The sequence below is a fragment of the Strongylocentrotus purpuratus genome, unplaced genomic scaffold (genome assembly GCF_000002235.5).
Source record: "Strongylocentrotus purpuratus isolate Spur 01 unplaced genomic scaffold, Spur_5.0 spur5_scaffold_4, whole genome shotgun sequence".
Lineage (NCBI taxonomy): Eukaryota > Metazoa > Echinodermata > Echinoidea > Camarodonta > Strongylocentrotidae > Strongylocentrotus > Strongylocentrotus purpuratus.
Window position 1 is genome coordinate 21,009,032 of NW_022145610.1, and position 16,179 is coordinate 21,025,210.

Genomic DNA, 16,179 nt, shown 5'->3' on the forward strand with positions numbered 1-16,179 from the left:
CAGATAAACTAGAGAAAAGCCAAGGTGGTGTTATAAGTTGACTCTTTTTTTAGTATATAAAAGTAATAATGACTGCTTTAATTTTCGAGACATAATTGTTTTTATACGCTCTCGGGGAGGTTACAATCGTGCTATTGCCCGAGACTTAAAGCAGTCATTATTACTATACTACAACTAACTCTTATTTTAATTGTACAGTGGATAATATGTACTTTGAGACTTATACTTTAGTAGCATTGCATGTATTCGAAATTACAACTACCTTTTATTTTACCTGTCCCTTGAATATATGTACTTTCAGACTTACATTTTACAAGCATTGTATGTATTCGAAACTACAACTACCTCTTATTTAACTTGTACAGTGCATGATATATTCCTTCAGGCTAACACTTTACTAGCATTGCATGCATACGAAGATACAACTACATGTACCGCGTATTTTAATAGTATTATAGTACAGTGCATAATAAATACTCAGTTTTCAGGCTTACAATTTACTAGCATTGCATGTATTCGAAACTACAACTACCGCGTATTTTACTTGTACCGTCGATAATATATTCTTTCAGGCTTACAATTTACTAGCATCGCATGTATTCAAAACTACAACTACCTATTAAATCTACTTGTACAGTGGATATGTACTTTCAGACTTACACTTTACTAGCATTGCATGTATACGAATCTACAACTACCTCGTTTTTAGCTCATCCGGCCCGATGAGCTTATGCCATGGCGTGGCGTCCGTCGTCCGTCCGTCCTTTTGTCCTTCCGTCCGTCCACAGTTTTCAAAATGCTTCTTCTTCGTTTTTATCCAACCGATTTTGATTCTTATTATTTCATATGATAGGGCTAGGAGGGGGATTAAAAAAATTCTACACAGAATCGTGAAATTCATTATCTATGCTAATTTATGGAAATTTATTCGAAATCACAAAAATGCTTTTTCTCCTTCATATTTCGACCGATTTTGATTTGGTTTGCTTTATATCGTAGAGCTAACTTTGGTACACTATACCTCTACGCAGAATTTTGAAATTATTCTCCATTAATTAATTATGGTAATTTATGGAAATTTATTCCAAAAATAACAAAAATTGCTTCTTCTCCCTCATTTCTTGACCGATTTTGATTTGGTTTGCCTTATCTGATAGAGCTAAATTTGGAACACTAAACTTCTACACAGAATTTGAGATTTTGCTCCATCGAATATTTATGGTACTTCATCCAAATTCATTCCAATAATAATTTTAAAAATCACAAAAAATGCTTCTTCTCCTTCATATTTCGACCGATTTCGATTTGATTTGCTTTATATCATAAAGTTAACTTTGGTACACTATACCTCTACGCAGAATTTTAAAAATTTTCTCCATTAATTAATTATAGTAAATTATGCAAATTTATTCCAGAAAAAACAAAAATTGCTTCTTCTCCCTCATTTCTTGATCGATTTTGATTTGGTTTGCTTTATCTGGTAGAGCTAAGTTTGGTTTACTAAAATTCTACACAGAATTTTGAGATTTTACTCCATTGATTAATTATGGTAATTTATACCAAAAATAACAAAAAATGGTTCTTCTCCTTCATTTCATTTTTAAAGTTTTGTGAAAATATTAGGATGATTATTTGCGAATTTGATCCCTCACAGAAAACACTTGATTTGTGGATTATAAAGAGGGGAAAAGAGAGGTTGAAAATTAAATGTTCAGAACGCATTTTGTTTTTTGACCTGTTCAAAAGTGTACCACATAAAATTTACGATATTTGTTGTTGCAAGATGCGGATGAGCGCTACGTCATTGACGTTCTGGTTTAGTAGTTTTATAGTACAGTGCATGATATATTATTTCAGGTTTACAATTGACTAGCATTGCATGTATTCGAAACTTCAACTACCTTATATTTTACTTGTCCCTTGAATATTAGATATAAACATGTATTGCGAACTCTGTGCACTGCATAACAAGTAAATTATTGTTCATCCACCATGTATCAACGTTCGCACCATACACCTCTGCCTCGCTTGCATGGTTGCCTCTATATTTCTTCGTAAATGCCTCCCGGATCTGATTTTGTGGCATCTTGATCGGTAATGTTGATGTTGGGTTTCTTAGGATCTAGATAGGCATGGGCGTCGGTAAGATTCTGGTTGTTCGTTGTGTCTGTATAAGGATCTTGGTATGTGTTGGTATCCGAGTCATCAAATACAGGGTTCCCATCCTTCGAAGATGTCTTATGTGCAGTATTTGGTGGCGACGCGGCTGGTTCAGCGTTTAAACGTCTTTGTTTGATCCTGGAAGTGAAATTCAATTCAAAACAACATTTATTTCCTTTTACCTCGTAACATCATTGAATTTACACACACACACACACACACACACACACAACCGCACACACCCACACACACGCGAACACACACACACACATACACACACACACGCACTCACACACGCGCACACACGCGCGCGCACACACATCACACACATCCCCACACACCACCACATACACACAAAGTTCAGATAAAATTGAAATAGGATTGGTCCTTGGTGAGCACAGCTGCATGGGTGTGATTGTGGATGCCCCTCATAAGAAAAAACCTTCAAACACATGATAAGCAATTAATAGTAGATATTTATTAATGGCCTTTAGAGGAAAATCCTGCAATCACTTTATCCGCTATCATTTTGGCTCACTTTAGATGGTCAAGTATTCGAACTTTTTTAATGTCTCATTCACAATAAATTGTTATCTTTATTTGTAACAATGTTATAAGACAGTGGCATTGAATTCACTTGAATTGTTCGACTGTTGTTGGGTTAACTTACCTTCTATACAGCACCACAATAGATATTAGTATGACGATGATAATGAGGGGTACTATTGCACCCCCTACCACAGCCCCTAGTGGTATCCTGGTTACACTATCATCACCTTTAGCACAAACAAAAATACATATACATGCAATTATGCTGTTATGAATTTTATGCAAACTTTTTGTTGGTCTCCTTCACAAAGTGTTTATTGATTTTGTGTAGGTTATATACACGTTCATAATTAACACCTTTTCTACATGAATTTTCACAAAAAAGAAATAACAAGGAAAAGTTTTGGATTCATACATTCCATTTTCTGCTTATTTTGAATCATACATGATTAGTGCAAGCTTTTTAACTTTTCCAAAGGGATTTAGCAAATCAAACGGAGAATAACGAATAATATTATTGTGAAGATGTAAATAACACTGATAATACATAGGCCTACTTATGTTTATATTATCTGACGGTTACATACGGACTTTAGTTTGACATGTAGCTTTTATTTAATGATGATAATGATAATTATAATGAATACGATTTGTAAGGCACGTAATTCTCTTGAAATCAATTGCTCAAATTTGCTTTTGTAACAAACAAAAAAATCAAATAAAAGCATCTGCATTATAAACAAAACAGGAGAAATGTAGAACATACGAAAATGAAAGAACAATTAATTAAATGCCGTATACATTTTACCTTTACTTTCTTCAAAAAAACCACATTACCTACACAATGTTTTTAAGTATGATATTCAGAGTAGAACAAGTTTCATATGATTCATGCTCTTACCTGAGAGGATGGTCCTTGTATTCACTGAGAGGATGGTCCTTGCATTCACTGGTTCGGACCAATTACTAGAACCAGCTCCATTGACAGTTCGGACCTGACAAGCGTAGACAACAATTTAAAAAATGACAATACAAACATCATCCACACATAAAACACACAAAATAATTGTTTCAATCTTAATTATAGATATTCATTTCGTAGAGAACATGCCAATCTACAATTATCATAAGCGTCCGCATTGCATCAGTTAATATTTAGATGCCATTAAAGCATTCATATGTGATCCCCTTGAGTGCAATCTCACGCATTTAATCGGGGGTTGCTTGTTAGATCAATGACACAAATATGGAAGAGAATCACTTTGTGATTTCATCTAAAAGTATACCGTGTGACTCAAAAAAAAGTTTACACTCAGAAAATTGTCATTTATTTTAAAATTCAGCTATGAACGAAAGGCTATCATACATGTTTTGAAAGAGTGCTTAGAATAACAGCATATTCTACAATGTTCTACACACTGAAAGCATGTACTAAAATGTGAAGCCGATATTGAACATTCCTTTAATCGATGGGTATTAAGCATTAAGACATCTTTAATACCTGAACTGTATAGCTGATTTCACTGGCTTGGTCCATCACAGTATATTCTCCATCAAATTCACCAGTCAATACTTCCTCCATCTTATAATTGCCATCACCAGCTGGATCAGTTCGCTTGTAGCGGATGACATACTTCTGGATGTTACCATTGATGTTAGAAGGTAGAGGGGTAGACCAGGATACAGTGAAGGAGCTTGTAGTACTCTGCGTTATAGCCACATTGGTAGGACTAGGTGCAACTGTTCAGAAAAAAATTATTTATAAAAATGTCACATTGATTATGGTAGACTTATGTATCGATGCTCCAGGGTATCGATTATTATATTCCACATAATAAGAATCTTGCTCTATGATTGGTCAAAAGTAAATCACGTGATGAAAGATAGTTCGCCCATTATTGATGGGAGAAGCAAAAGTTCGTTACACTGTGTAGATAGTACTACTACGATTTATATGATGCAGAAAGAAGTAGTTTATTATAAATACATTTCTATAGATATATTTGAGATCTCATTTCTCTTGGTGATCACCGACGATATGTAAAGTGTAAACATATTCGTACATAAAGGCCACTAACGTTCAACCCGACCTGGATTTAAGCATCGTCTGAAGTTGTGTTTAATAAAAAAGTTAGACCGATTTAAGTCTAATTCTAACAAACTGTAGTCCTCGAGACGAACCATACAGTTTGCAGTCTAGTAGAAGAAATGACTTTCACTCTATCAAGATTAATTAAATGTATAAATAAAGTTGAAAGTATATTGTGGAATCAACAAAAATAGTAATGTTAGAAGTAGGTTGTGACAAATATATCGACAAGAATATTAACTTTTTCGCTTAACCGGCAAATCAACTACCCCCCCCCCCACCCAAGAAATAAAAAAAAAACATCCCAAGATAAACACCGACCTTCTTCAAGTGTTTTTCCGATAGTCTCACTGCTTCCGTCACTCTCCTCGTCTTTATTTGATGCAGTCAGTTGGATGGTATAGTTCAGATAGGTGTCTAACCCTCTTAACGTGTAAGAGCTTGTGTCATTAGAAACCATGAGAGAGTTTAAAGAAGCTGACCCAGTGGAAGCGTAGTAGATCATATACTGAGTCACACCACTCCTGCATTCTGCCAATTCCGAGGGGAGGTGCTAAAACATAAAAGTGCAAATACATGTTACATACATCACAACCACATAAAGAAGTCACTTTCGCACTAATAAACACAACTACAAGATGTTATCAATTTTTTTCTACAATTTCTCGCATGGGTAAGGATGCTTCAATCAACATGATGGAGCTTTTTGCTGATCGAACAACAATCTCTTGATCACAAAACATGCTTATATTCCCTACTTTCTGTGGAATAAAATCGAAACTCCAGTTCATAAACCAAAACAGCTCATACTTTCAAACTAGCAAGCAAAGACATTTGTACTACACAAGACGTATTTCATTTCGTCAAACATTCAGGTACGTAAAAAACATCCGAAATGCCGGAGGCATGATAGTTAGTGATGTTGAATAGTTCGTATTTCGCATATTTCGAGGAAATTGTAGGTAAAATTATGTCTAATCAATGTTGTAAATGCATACCAGCTCCATATCCTAACGATAAGGTTCTACCTGTATGTAATATGACAAAATATGACTATTTACAGTTACGCATTTTGTGTTCAGAACGAGTCTTTTCATCCAACTACATTTCGCTAAGTGACCAATCAGCTATTCTTAAAGAGTTCTTACCTCCCATGTCACCTCAAGCTCTTTAGCGTTGATGGCTGCCACATTTATTCCAGGTGGAGAGGCACTGGGTTCTGAAATTCAAATATTATACAGAAGATACTAAAAAAGGCCTATAGTAGATAGATTCAATATATGAACATGCTCATCATGGTAATGATAGACTGCTACAACAGGTACTCTTCATGTGGTTTTGAACTAAATGTCAATAAGTCAAACTTAAAACTACCGTTGGGCAAAACACAGTGAAGGATACTATAAACATATTTGGGAAAATGCATATTTTGTAGAAGAAATTTACTGTTTCAAATTTTAGAAAGAGAGAACAATTAAAAAGGAGAATGCAGATGCATGGAATGGAATTTTTTTTCTTTCTATGAAACAGATTTTACTCACAGAACTAAATAAGTTAAAAAGTCTTCAATCATTCGAAAGTGCTGAAATATCTTAATTTGTATAAATAATTTAGTTATGATGTAATACATGTACTCTTTTGTAGATAAATGTACATTGAAAAATAAGCATCTTCACGAAAAGAAATTATTCTACACTCGAAGCCATGACAAACCCTTGGCAGATTCGAGCATTTATCTTCTGAACATAACTTACTTTTACAGCGAGTTATTGTGTTGTTCCTCTGAGAAAAAGGTCCTGTTCCACCTGTTCCTTCCCTCACTGCTGCTACACGAAACCTGTAATCGGTGTCGGGTATCAGGTTACTAACGATGGCTGATGTTGTGAGTTGGTCTACTCTCTGATCCGTTACCCAGACACCATCCTTCTTTACAAAGACATCATATCCTACCAGAGGAGGATCACCTTTGTCATCTTCTGCAGACCATGCATTCCATCGAAGACCTACTGTAGTTGACGTGGTGCTCACTATCACTGGTGCTTTCTCTATGACTGGCAGATCTGACAAACAGAAAAGAGACATAAATAATAATAAAATCGATTGAAATAACTGTCAAAATCAATGACACACATATAATCTAAGTTTCTTTCATCAAGTAAATATGAAAATAAAATTTACCGAAGTACACGAAAAAAATATATAACTGATTCGATCCCCTGTAACCCAGTATGCAGACAATGTGACTGAAAATGATTCTGCATTTAAAGATAGTGAATTCCTGCTTTCTATTACACACGTATCTCACAGAAGTACAGTGGAGAAAAGCGATGTCACGCAGTTTGCTCACCATATGTTGCGCTGGTATAAGCCGTAATGGGGTAGCCTTCATTTTCAACATATAGAATGCAAACGTATCCCCCATATTCCTGTGGATACACACTATCAACATCAAAGACAACAGCTCGTTCTGACCCTGAGACAGTGCTTGATCTCCTGGTGATTCCTGTCCTGTTTACGGTGCTTCCAGTACGTCGATACAAATCAACCGAGGATTTACGGGGAAGTGGGGTACCCTCAACATAACATGTGAAGCTAGATGGTTGATATGGGTTCACTCTCACTGGAACCAATCTTGATATTCCTGTCAATATCCAAATAAAGCTTTGATATATTAACTAAATACACATCCACATACAACAGTTAGGCAGACTCTAGACCAATTATTTCATTCAGAATTTGCTTGCTGTATGTAATTAACTTACAATACATATGACAATCACTTTGTAGAACATTAACCAATCATGATACTCAAAAATTAAAGAATGGTTTTGTTTGTATTAGAAAGAATGACAAATTACTTAAATGTTTATATTCCTGTCACAAACCAAGCCAAAATACAATAATCATATTCAACTTTACATGTCAAGAGCAGCATGAGATTGCAAACCAGTCAGTCATAATATTAATATTACTATCAAGAACTAAGCAAGAACATAAGAAATATGTAATACACTCGTACATGAACATGCAGGTGTACCTAAACAAGGATGATTTTAATATGATTATTTTGTTCAAAATCTTATTGCTTGATGCCATACTCCTGGCAAGCAAATCATTGATCTACTTAAAAAACCACTCACTATTATTCATCATGATGTCTTTCCACTTGATTAACAACAAAGATTAACCAATAACAGATAATCATTTGGACGAAAAAAGGTTTTTGTTATTGTTTACATTAAACTTCCACTTACTGCATGTATAGTGTAGGAGAAATTACATAAATAAAATATATTGTAATAAACATTTGCATCAAGAGAAACGATACAAAAGAGTTTGTATACTTATGTGCACAAGTGTCTGCAACAAAAACAAACGAATAAGACTAATAATTATCATTATCATAATTATCATCTTATAGAGTACCGGTATCCGCCTGGTACTGATGTACATGGTGTTATACAAATAAATTAGATTATATTCCGTTCTTGTATAGCGCATATCACATTATAACGTCCCTGTGCGCTTCCAAATAGCTTTGGAAATTATTGCCCTAGCTTTAGCTCCGGCAGCCGTTATCAGCGCACAGTGCATTTCAAGGAATAATCCTATCAGGTACCCATTTACCTCACCTTGGTCGAGTGTGGCAAATGTAGATTAATGTCTTGTCAAAGGACACTAGTGCCGCGGCGGGACTCGAACCGAGGCGTAGACTGTGTGATCAACAGTCCGGTGACATATCTACTCGACCACGATACCTCTTCGATAGCTTATACTGAAGTACAAGACCTTAGAGGCTGTTCACACCGGCAGAGATAGCGCGCGCTAGACCGCGCTATCTCTGCGGTTTGGAAGGTACAACGTCGTTTCGGTCCGCCCAACAGTGAGCCACGGCGAACCAAAACGGCGTGCCACTGGAGCACCTCTTGGGGGTGGTCCACGAGAGATAGCGCGGTCTAGCGCGCGCTAGAAAAAAAGGGGTGCTACGATAGACCGCGCTATCTCATTGCGGTGTGAACAGCATAGTCTACAAGATTATTGAGCAAGATTGTGAATTACAGCTAAACAAAATGAAATACATACACACATAGTTCCATATACACTCTGAGGTTGCTTATAATCTGAACCATTTTCAGCTGAACAAGAAGAAAAACCAGAATACAAAGTGCTGGGTATAATTACTTTGACTGCAGTACGGTTCAATCCAGATATCAAGGCATTGTCCATTGCAAAGACCTCTCTTCTTCTCACAGGCCTGTGGAGCACAATGACATTGCTGAAGACAATCTAAACCAAAGGTACCCGCTTCACACTCTGAAAAACATAAAACAAAGGTTGAGTATATTGGAAACACTTGGTCAATGGTCAATGATTACACCTGAACACAAAAGCCGAATATAACTTCGGCTGAGATCTACTGGAAATAGGGTTGTAAACGCAAAAATCAAATCATTTTAATCGTATAAATGAGGAGATTTTCCTCTGGCTCATGTCTTTGTCAGTATGTGTAACTAAGAAGTAAAGGTGGTTAAGAAGTAAAGATGGCCTGCAAATTAGACATGTAAAAAATGTTAAATATCTTGGGGTGTGGTTGACCCAACATCTTAACTGGAATGAACACATTAAGTATACTTCCAGCAAAAATTCTTCAAGGTTGGCACTATTTTTTATTTAGTTATTTATTTATTTATTTCTGATATTTATACAGGGTGGCACATATCACCAATTTGGTGGTCTTCCATGAGGCCCTGTTTGGTAACAATACAAACAAATAACAGCATCAAAAACAAAAAAGATAAATACACAAGCATATAAACAGGTAAAATACAAATTAATTGGAATCCCCTTGAAATAACTGATCATTCAAGAATCATCCTTGATCATTTACAATAAATAGGTGAATGGAATTGTCAAATTAAATACAATTTAAAAAAACGTTCATTTAATAATCTGATATAGCTTAACGCACGGGATACCAAAATTGTTATATACATATTTACATTCAATTGCTCTTTAACTAATACACTTAGGTTGTTTATAAGATGGAAAATGGATACATTACATGTATGAATACATGATATAACGATAACCATGTCAACCAAATTTCATAATTTTGCAAATAGGAAGAAAAAAAACGGTTACCTTCGCACGAAACCACCAAAAGTTCACTTACACATCATTTACAGATAACAGGGCTTTTAGAGCGTGTTTAAAACTGTTCAAAGTAGGTGACATTTTGACAGGACTTTTAAGTTGGTTCCATACTCTAATTCCAGAAATTAGAGGACTATTTTTTATAAGTGTCCATCCTAAATTTGGGTACACACAATGCATCCCTTACAGCATGTCTTGTGTTGTGATCATGTAGTGAACTAACATGATGTAAATCTTGTTTTAAGTATGTTGGTGCCATGTCATGCATTGATTTATACATCATCACTGCACGTCCAAACTGGAAACGTGTCTGAATAGGCATCCATCCTAAGCGACTAAACATATCATTTGAAGATACTTCAAATCCTTCTCCCAGCACTACACGTGCAGCTCGTTTTTGAACCTTTTGTAATTTAATCGTTTGTCTTTGAAATCGCTCAGACCACACCGAGGAACGATGGCATTATCCAGAAGTTTTAGAGATCTTGTTGGAACATAACTTTTGGCTCGCTTAATTACACTGATATTTCTTTGAGCAGTTTTAATAACTTTTTCCACATGCTCCGTCCAACGTAACTCCTCGTCAATCATGACACCAAGGCATTTTGGCACTTTTACTCTTTTCAAACAGCTGCCGTTTAGTGTGACAGAAAAATCCTTTACTCCGTTAAGAACTGATCGTGGTCCAATAAGCATCACATTTGTCTTATCTGCATTAAGAACTAGACGGTTTGTCGTTACCCATGAAAATATGTTTTCCATACCTTTGGTTAGCTTTTGTTCTACCTCTGTGACATTACTCCCGCTGACTGTTAGAGTTGTGTCGTCAGCATACATATCAACAATGCCATCATGAATACATTTGGGTAAACTATTTATGTAGATAGAAAAAAGGAGTGGCCCTAGAATCGAACCTTGTGGGACTCCCATCATAACTTTTGAGGAACTCGAAGTAGCCCCTTTGAAACAAACCATCTGTTCTCGGTTGGACAGATATGATACAAACCACTAAATACTAGTATCAGAACATCCAATGGCTGTCAATTTATGTAACAGAATATCGTGATCGACAGTGTCAAATGCTTTCCTCAAATCAATGAAAGCAACACCTTTAACTTATTGTTATCTAAATTCAAAGCCCACTGGTTTACAATTTTCATTAGAGCTGTTGCAGTAGAGTGAAGAGGACGAAAGCCTGACTGATTAGGATACAATATTTCATTTTTGTTTAGAAAACCACATAGTTGAAAATGCACAGCTTTCTCTAGAATCTTGCTCACAACAGATAATACCGAAATTGGTCTGTAATTACCGGGAGTGGACATATCACCAGTCTTATAAATTGGAATCACCCTTGCTTTTTTCAAGCCTTTTGGTACATGTCCTGTTGTAATTGACTTATTGACTTAAGACGTGTCAGAAAATATCTAACGATAGACATTGCCAAGTTATTAGCAAATGCTCTGGTATTACCATATTTTGACTATTGTTGCACCTCATGGTCAAATTGTAATCAAGGTCTTCGGGATACACTGATTAAGTTGCATAAACAGAGGTACTTACCCCAAGTTCAGAAATGTTCTCAAAACTGAAGTGGATGAACATGGAAAAACGTAAGCGATTCCAGAAATGTAAACTTATGTTTGATATTGTGTACGGTAATTCCCCCTCATATCTTCAAGATATGTTTACTCAGTCTGCAACAACACATCGTTACAGCACTTGAATATCTGATACTCGTGGGTTAGTCATCCCAAAAATTAGAACTGAAAATGGTGGAAGGGCCTTTTCTTGTGAAGGTGCAATTATCTGCAACAACCTCCCTAGTGAAGTACGAAATGCTCAAACCAAGCAGTCTTTTTGCACAAGTTATTTGAGAAAGACGTAAACAAAACCCAAAACACGCAAATGGGGTGCCTGTCAAAAACTTGAATATATAGTACTTACCAATTACAGATTACGGTATTTCTCACAATTATTATCATACAAACTACAAATTATGTATACATTATGTTTAGACACTCTTTTACTACGATATAAGGATTTGTTTTCCAAATTTGTTTATGTATGTCTTTGTTGATTTGTTTTGACTTGCTGAGTTTACACTTTACAAATTTTTATCTGTATTCTTAGTATCATGTTTACTATACGCCATGTAATGATGTTTTCATGTATATGTATGTCTTTATATGTATTTTATGTTATGAAGGGCCCCCAAGTATATTCGTATCTTAACTACTGATGGGGCTACCCTGTTGAAATAAAACGAAATAAACAAAATAAATACAAAATAAAAGAAAAAAGTCCAGGACTATCAGAAATATGTTACGGCTAGCTGTTCTGGGACCACCTGTAGATCTGCTGTCCTCTTATTTACTATTTTGAGGTGGACAGCTCACCATGCTGGCTGCAACTCTCTGTGACTTTTGTCACAATTAGGATACAGCTCTCTCTCTCTCTACTACAAAATACCACTGGGGATTCGTATGTGATGGCTTAAGATGTATTCTAAGGAGACCAGACGTTTGCTCATGGGACAAGTCCGGGCTTTATTTCATCAAAGGTACGCGTTAGGGTTCGGGATGCAATTGGGTTTCGGGTGATGTTTAGGGTTAGGGTCAGGTCACTGTTGGGTCAATGATTGAAGCTAAGAACTTGGTGAGTGTAGGATGATCATGACAGGGAACAATTATTGCAGGTGTATAAGTATCGTTTAACACATAATGGCTGCTGATTTTAGAGGTTATAGTTTAATCAACTCAACTGTAGCTGTGTCTCGAGGCAGAGTACAGTAAGTTGTAAGATCACATTGGGCAATAGTTTCAACCTTGCTCCTCAAAGCAGTCAATATTTGTAAACTAGAATCCTCTTCCGGATTATACGTGCACATAAATGTATTTTTTCTATCACAGCACTATGTACAAAAATTAGGTTGATATAACTGATAAACATACACGTCTTTCTGAGTGTACATACATGTGTACGTAAACACATTCTGGTTTATCATGCAAACTCAACCGTGCTTGATGGAACATTGCATGGAATCTGGAGATAAATGAATAGGAGTTGATATAGAAAATTCAACATCATTTATTGAAAAATAGTATTTCACCTTCACATGCGATCTGGCCACTGCGCACTTTATATCCTAGAGCACACTTCTGTTCAGGGCACTCTCCAGTATCTTTATCACATGGTTCATCATTTAAGCAACGACATTTAATAGTGCATTGAGATCCAAAGTAGCCGTCGTCGCATTCATCTGGAACTGAGGATGATTAAAATAATATTTTTAGAAATAACAATTTACGAATACTACTAGCAAATAATATTAGCTCATTACAACTAGATTGTTGCCTTATACATAATCATTAAAAAAAAAAATTGTGCACTGTTGATTTCAATTATTACACATATTCTTGAATTTACAGTGACTTCACTAAATAAATTCGTGTCTTTTTTTAGAGAAATTTCCTCGTCTATTAATAAACATGAATTGGACATTGTGGCAGATTAGCCCGGTGTTAAACGAGTTATCGAAGAAAGTCGTCCACTCGTCTACTTCTACTACTTCTACTAAAAAAAATGGAATACATGGGATGAGTTGTCCCCAATAATCAGCTTCAGAGGGATTCTTAAAAACAGAATAGCTTCAAGTTAATTTTAACCATTGTCTACTGAATTATCTTATTCCAAACATGTATACTACAGGAGCCATCCGGGTCACGTAGGCAACGGGGTAAACAAATAACAAAATAACAAAAATTACACAAAATTACAGTGCACATGTAACATTCTGATTTATCTTATTGTAGGAAAGCATTTATGTCATATCATTGCTGACCATGACTTACTTTGACAGTTGTCCCCGGACCAGCCAGTCTGACAACCACCTGTACATATTCCACTATAGATAGCACATGATGACCCTACTGTGCAGTGACATGTCTGTGAACATCCTGGACCATATGTACCATCAGTACATACTGTAATAGAATTCAAAATAAAACATCAGGATATACAGATATATACATTCATTAAAAAGAAATATTTGACACGTAACAATAAATTATTCTTTTTAATTTCTCTCCTTCTCTTCCTCCTTTCTTTTCTTTTCCTTCTTCTTCTTCTTCTTCTTCTTCTTTTTCTTCCTCTTCTTCTTCTCATTCTTCTTCTTCTCCTCCTTATTTTCTCCACTGAGTTGCGCCTAACCTCACTTTTGAACCTAATCACTTTATGGTTTGTGCTTTGGATAGTCAAACAAAAACAAAACTAGAATTGTTTGAGAATGGGAGCTAGACATATGATTACTTTTTGGCCTTGTAGATATTTTCACTATCAGAATTTGATCACAATTAATTGACTATCAGAATACTCACGTGTGTTACATGCAAGACCACGGGCACCGACGTCACATGAACATCCGTAAGGATCAGGAAGGCAAAAAAGAAACCCATGACATCGTGTGATGGTAGGAGCAGAGCTAAATTCACATCGGAACTCGCAGTTCAATCCAAATCGATTTCCACCAAAAGTTCTACAAACTGAAGAAAAAAATAGTTGCATTGTTGTCTAATGATCTTTCGAACCAATAGTTTTTACTACACATGAATGAAACCCTCCAATACCATGTATAGCAAAGTTCGTCGATGTTAACAATTACTGTTGTTGAAATATTTATTTAGATATTATTTAGACATTTCATATAGTATTAATGAATAAGAAACAAAAGCAATTCTTTTCCCCTGCTGTATATTATTTGTCATTAATTTTTTTGTATTGATTTACTTGATGTGCAGTGTATAACAACATGTATAATGACCAGTAGCTCTGGCAGAGAAGGTCACTTTACAAAGTATTTACAAAGTCATTTAAGTTTATATAACAGACTATTAATAATACATGAGAGATAATACATTATTAACAGAATTATAAATGATATACCAATATTACTCTTGTAAACGATTCCTGGTAAAATGAAGATTTACAAGTACACATATTAAAATTTCAAAAGACATGATGTATAATGCTATTCTGATTTCTCTGTCCTCTCGGCAGGTAAAAGAATATTTGAAATGAACATGTAAAATAGATGTACATTACTTTGTTCATTTCCAATGGAATAAATCAATAAATATCTCCCTCTATTCATCTATTAAGAGATTTAAATTAACATCATTCCACATGAAGTTCTGCTGGCCTACTTACTTTCTAAACAATTCGGTCCCTTGAAGTTGTTAGGACAGATACATAGACCAGACTTGTCATCACAGACTCCGCCATTGTAGCATTTATCACAGATACCGTCACACTCAGGGGGACCCCACTTACCAGCAGGGCATTCTAATATGAGATAGGGAGAGTGAAAAATAATTATCTTAAATACATTTCACTAAAGATTACATTAGCAAAAATAGAGTAGATAATTGAAAAGTTGGTTTAACATTAGAGTTCTAGAATTTAAATTTTCAACGTGGAACTATAGTGTTATCAGGCGCGGATCCAGGATTTCTGAGGCGGCGGGGGGGGGGGGGGCAAATTTGAAATTATGCGAGCCAAATATTATAACGTAATGGTGACACCGGCAGAGGCGAAATTAGTAAAAAAAAACATTTGGGGACAAGGGGAGGGGGGGGGGGGGGGGGTAGACACAAACAATCCGCATCACCCCACTCTTACATGCAGGCCCCGCTAAACACTTCTCTAAGTAGGTGGGGTGGTATTTACGATCAGGTAGAGCGTAGCGTGAATTGGCGTGGGGTAGAGCCCCCAGAAGCTCAGGGGGTATAGGCATTTAATAACCGTCAGATGAAGTTGATAACTTATTTGTGGCACTGACAGGACACAAATTGGTGTGGGGTCCAGGGGCGGAGCCCCCGGACACTTAGGGGTTTTAGGCATTAAATTACCGCCAGATTAGCATCCAGGGGTCTGCCTTAGGGCCCTAGGTGGGATCCAGGGGCAGAGCCCCCGGAAGCTCAGGGGTTTTTATGCATTTAATCACGGTCAGATGAGCACATTTTGACACCTCATTTTGACACAAAGGCAGGCCACCATTCTTTTTTTTTTTTTAGGAATTTGCCATTTTCCAACAAACGCATAAAAAGTATAATTTACCACAGATTGAGGAAAAATTTCGGAAAATTATGTCATTTCAGCAACATTTGTAAATCACCGGTATCGAATTTGAAATAAACAAAGTTTGAATTTTATTTGGGGGCATCTGT

General features: G+C 36.0%; 1 protein-coding gene across 1 annotated transcript in view; it reads right to left on the reverse strand.

Moving 5' to 3' along the window:
* Positions 1–1,772: 1,772 nt before the first annotated feature.
* LOC100889252 (tyrosine-protein kinase receptor Tie-2-like) overlaps positions 1,773–16,179 on the reverse strand; it is a 30,255-nt gene continuing 15,848 nt past the window's right edge. The window contains exons 4-13 of the mRNA XM_030997225.1: positions 15,161–15,295; positions 14,332–14,496; positions 7,146–7,439; positions 6,553–6,858; positions 5,947–6,017; positions 5,120–5,351; positions 4,211–4,449; positions 3,611–3,704; positions 2,831–2,936; positions 1,773–2,298 (exon numbers count right to left, since the gene is read on the reverse strand). Coding sequence (XP_030853085.1) covers positions 2,043–2,298; positions 2,831–2,936; positions 3,611–3,704; positions 4,211–4,449; positions 5,120–5,351; positions 5,947–6,017; positions 6,553–6,858; positions 7,146–7,439; positions 14,332–14,496; positions 15,161–15,295 — 1,898 coding nt within the window. The 3' untranslated portion in view covers positions 1,773–2,042. The remainder of the gene's footprint in view (positions 2,299–2,830; positions 2,937–3,610; positions 3,705–4,210; positions 4,450–5,119; positions 5,352–5,946; positions 6,018–6,552; positions 6,859–7,145; positions 7,440–14,331; positions 14,497–15,160; positions 15,296–16,179) is intronic.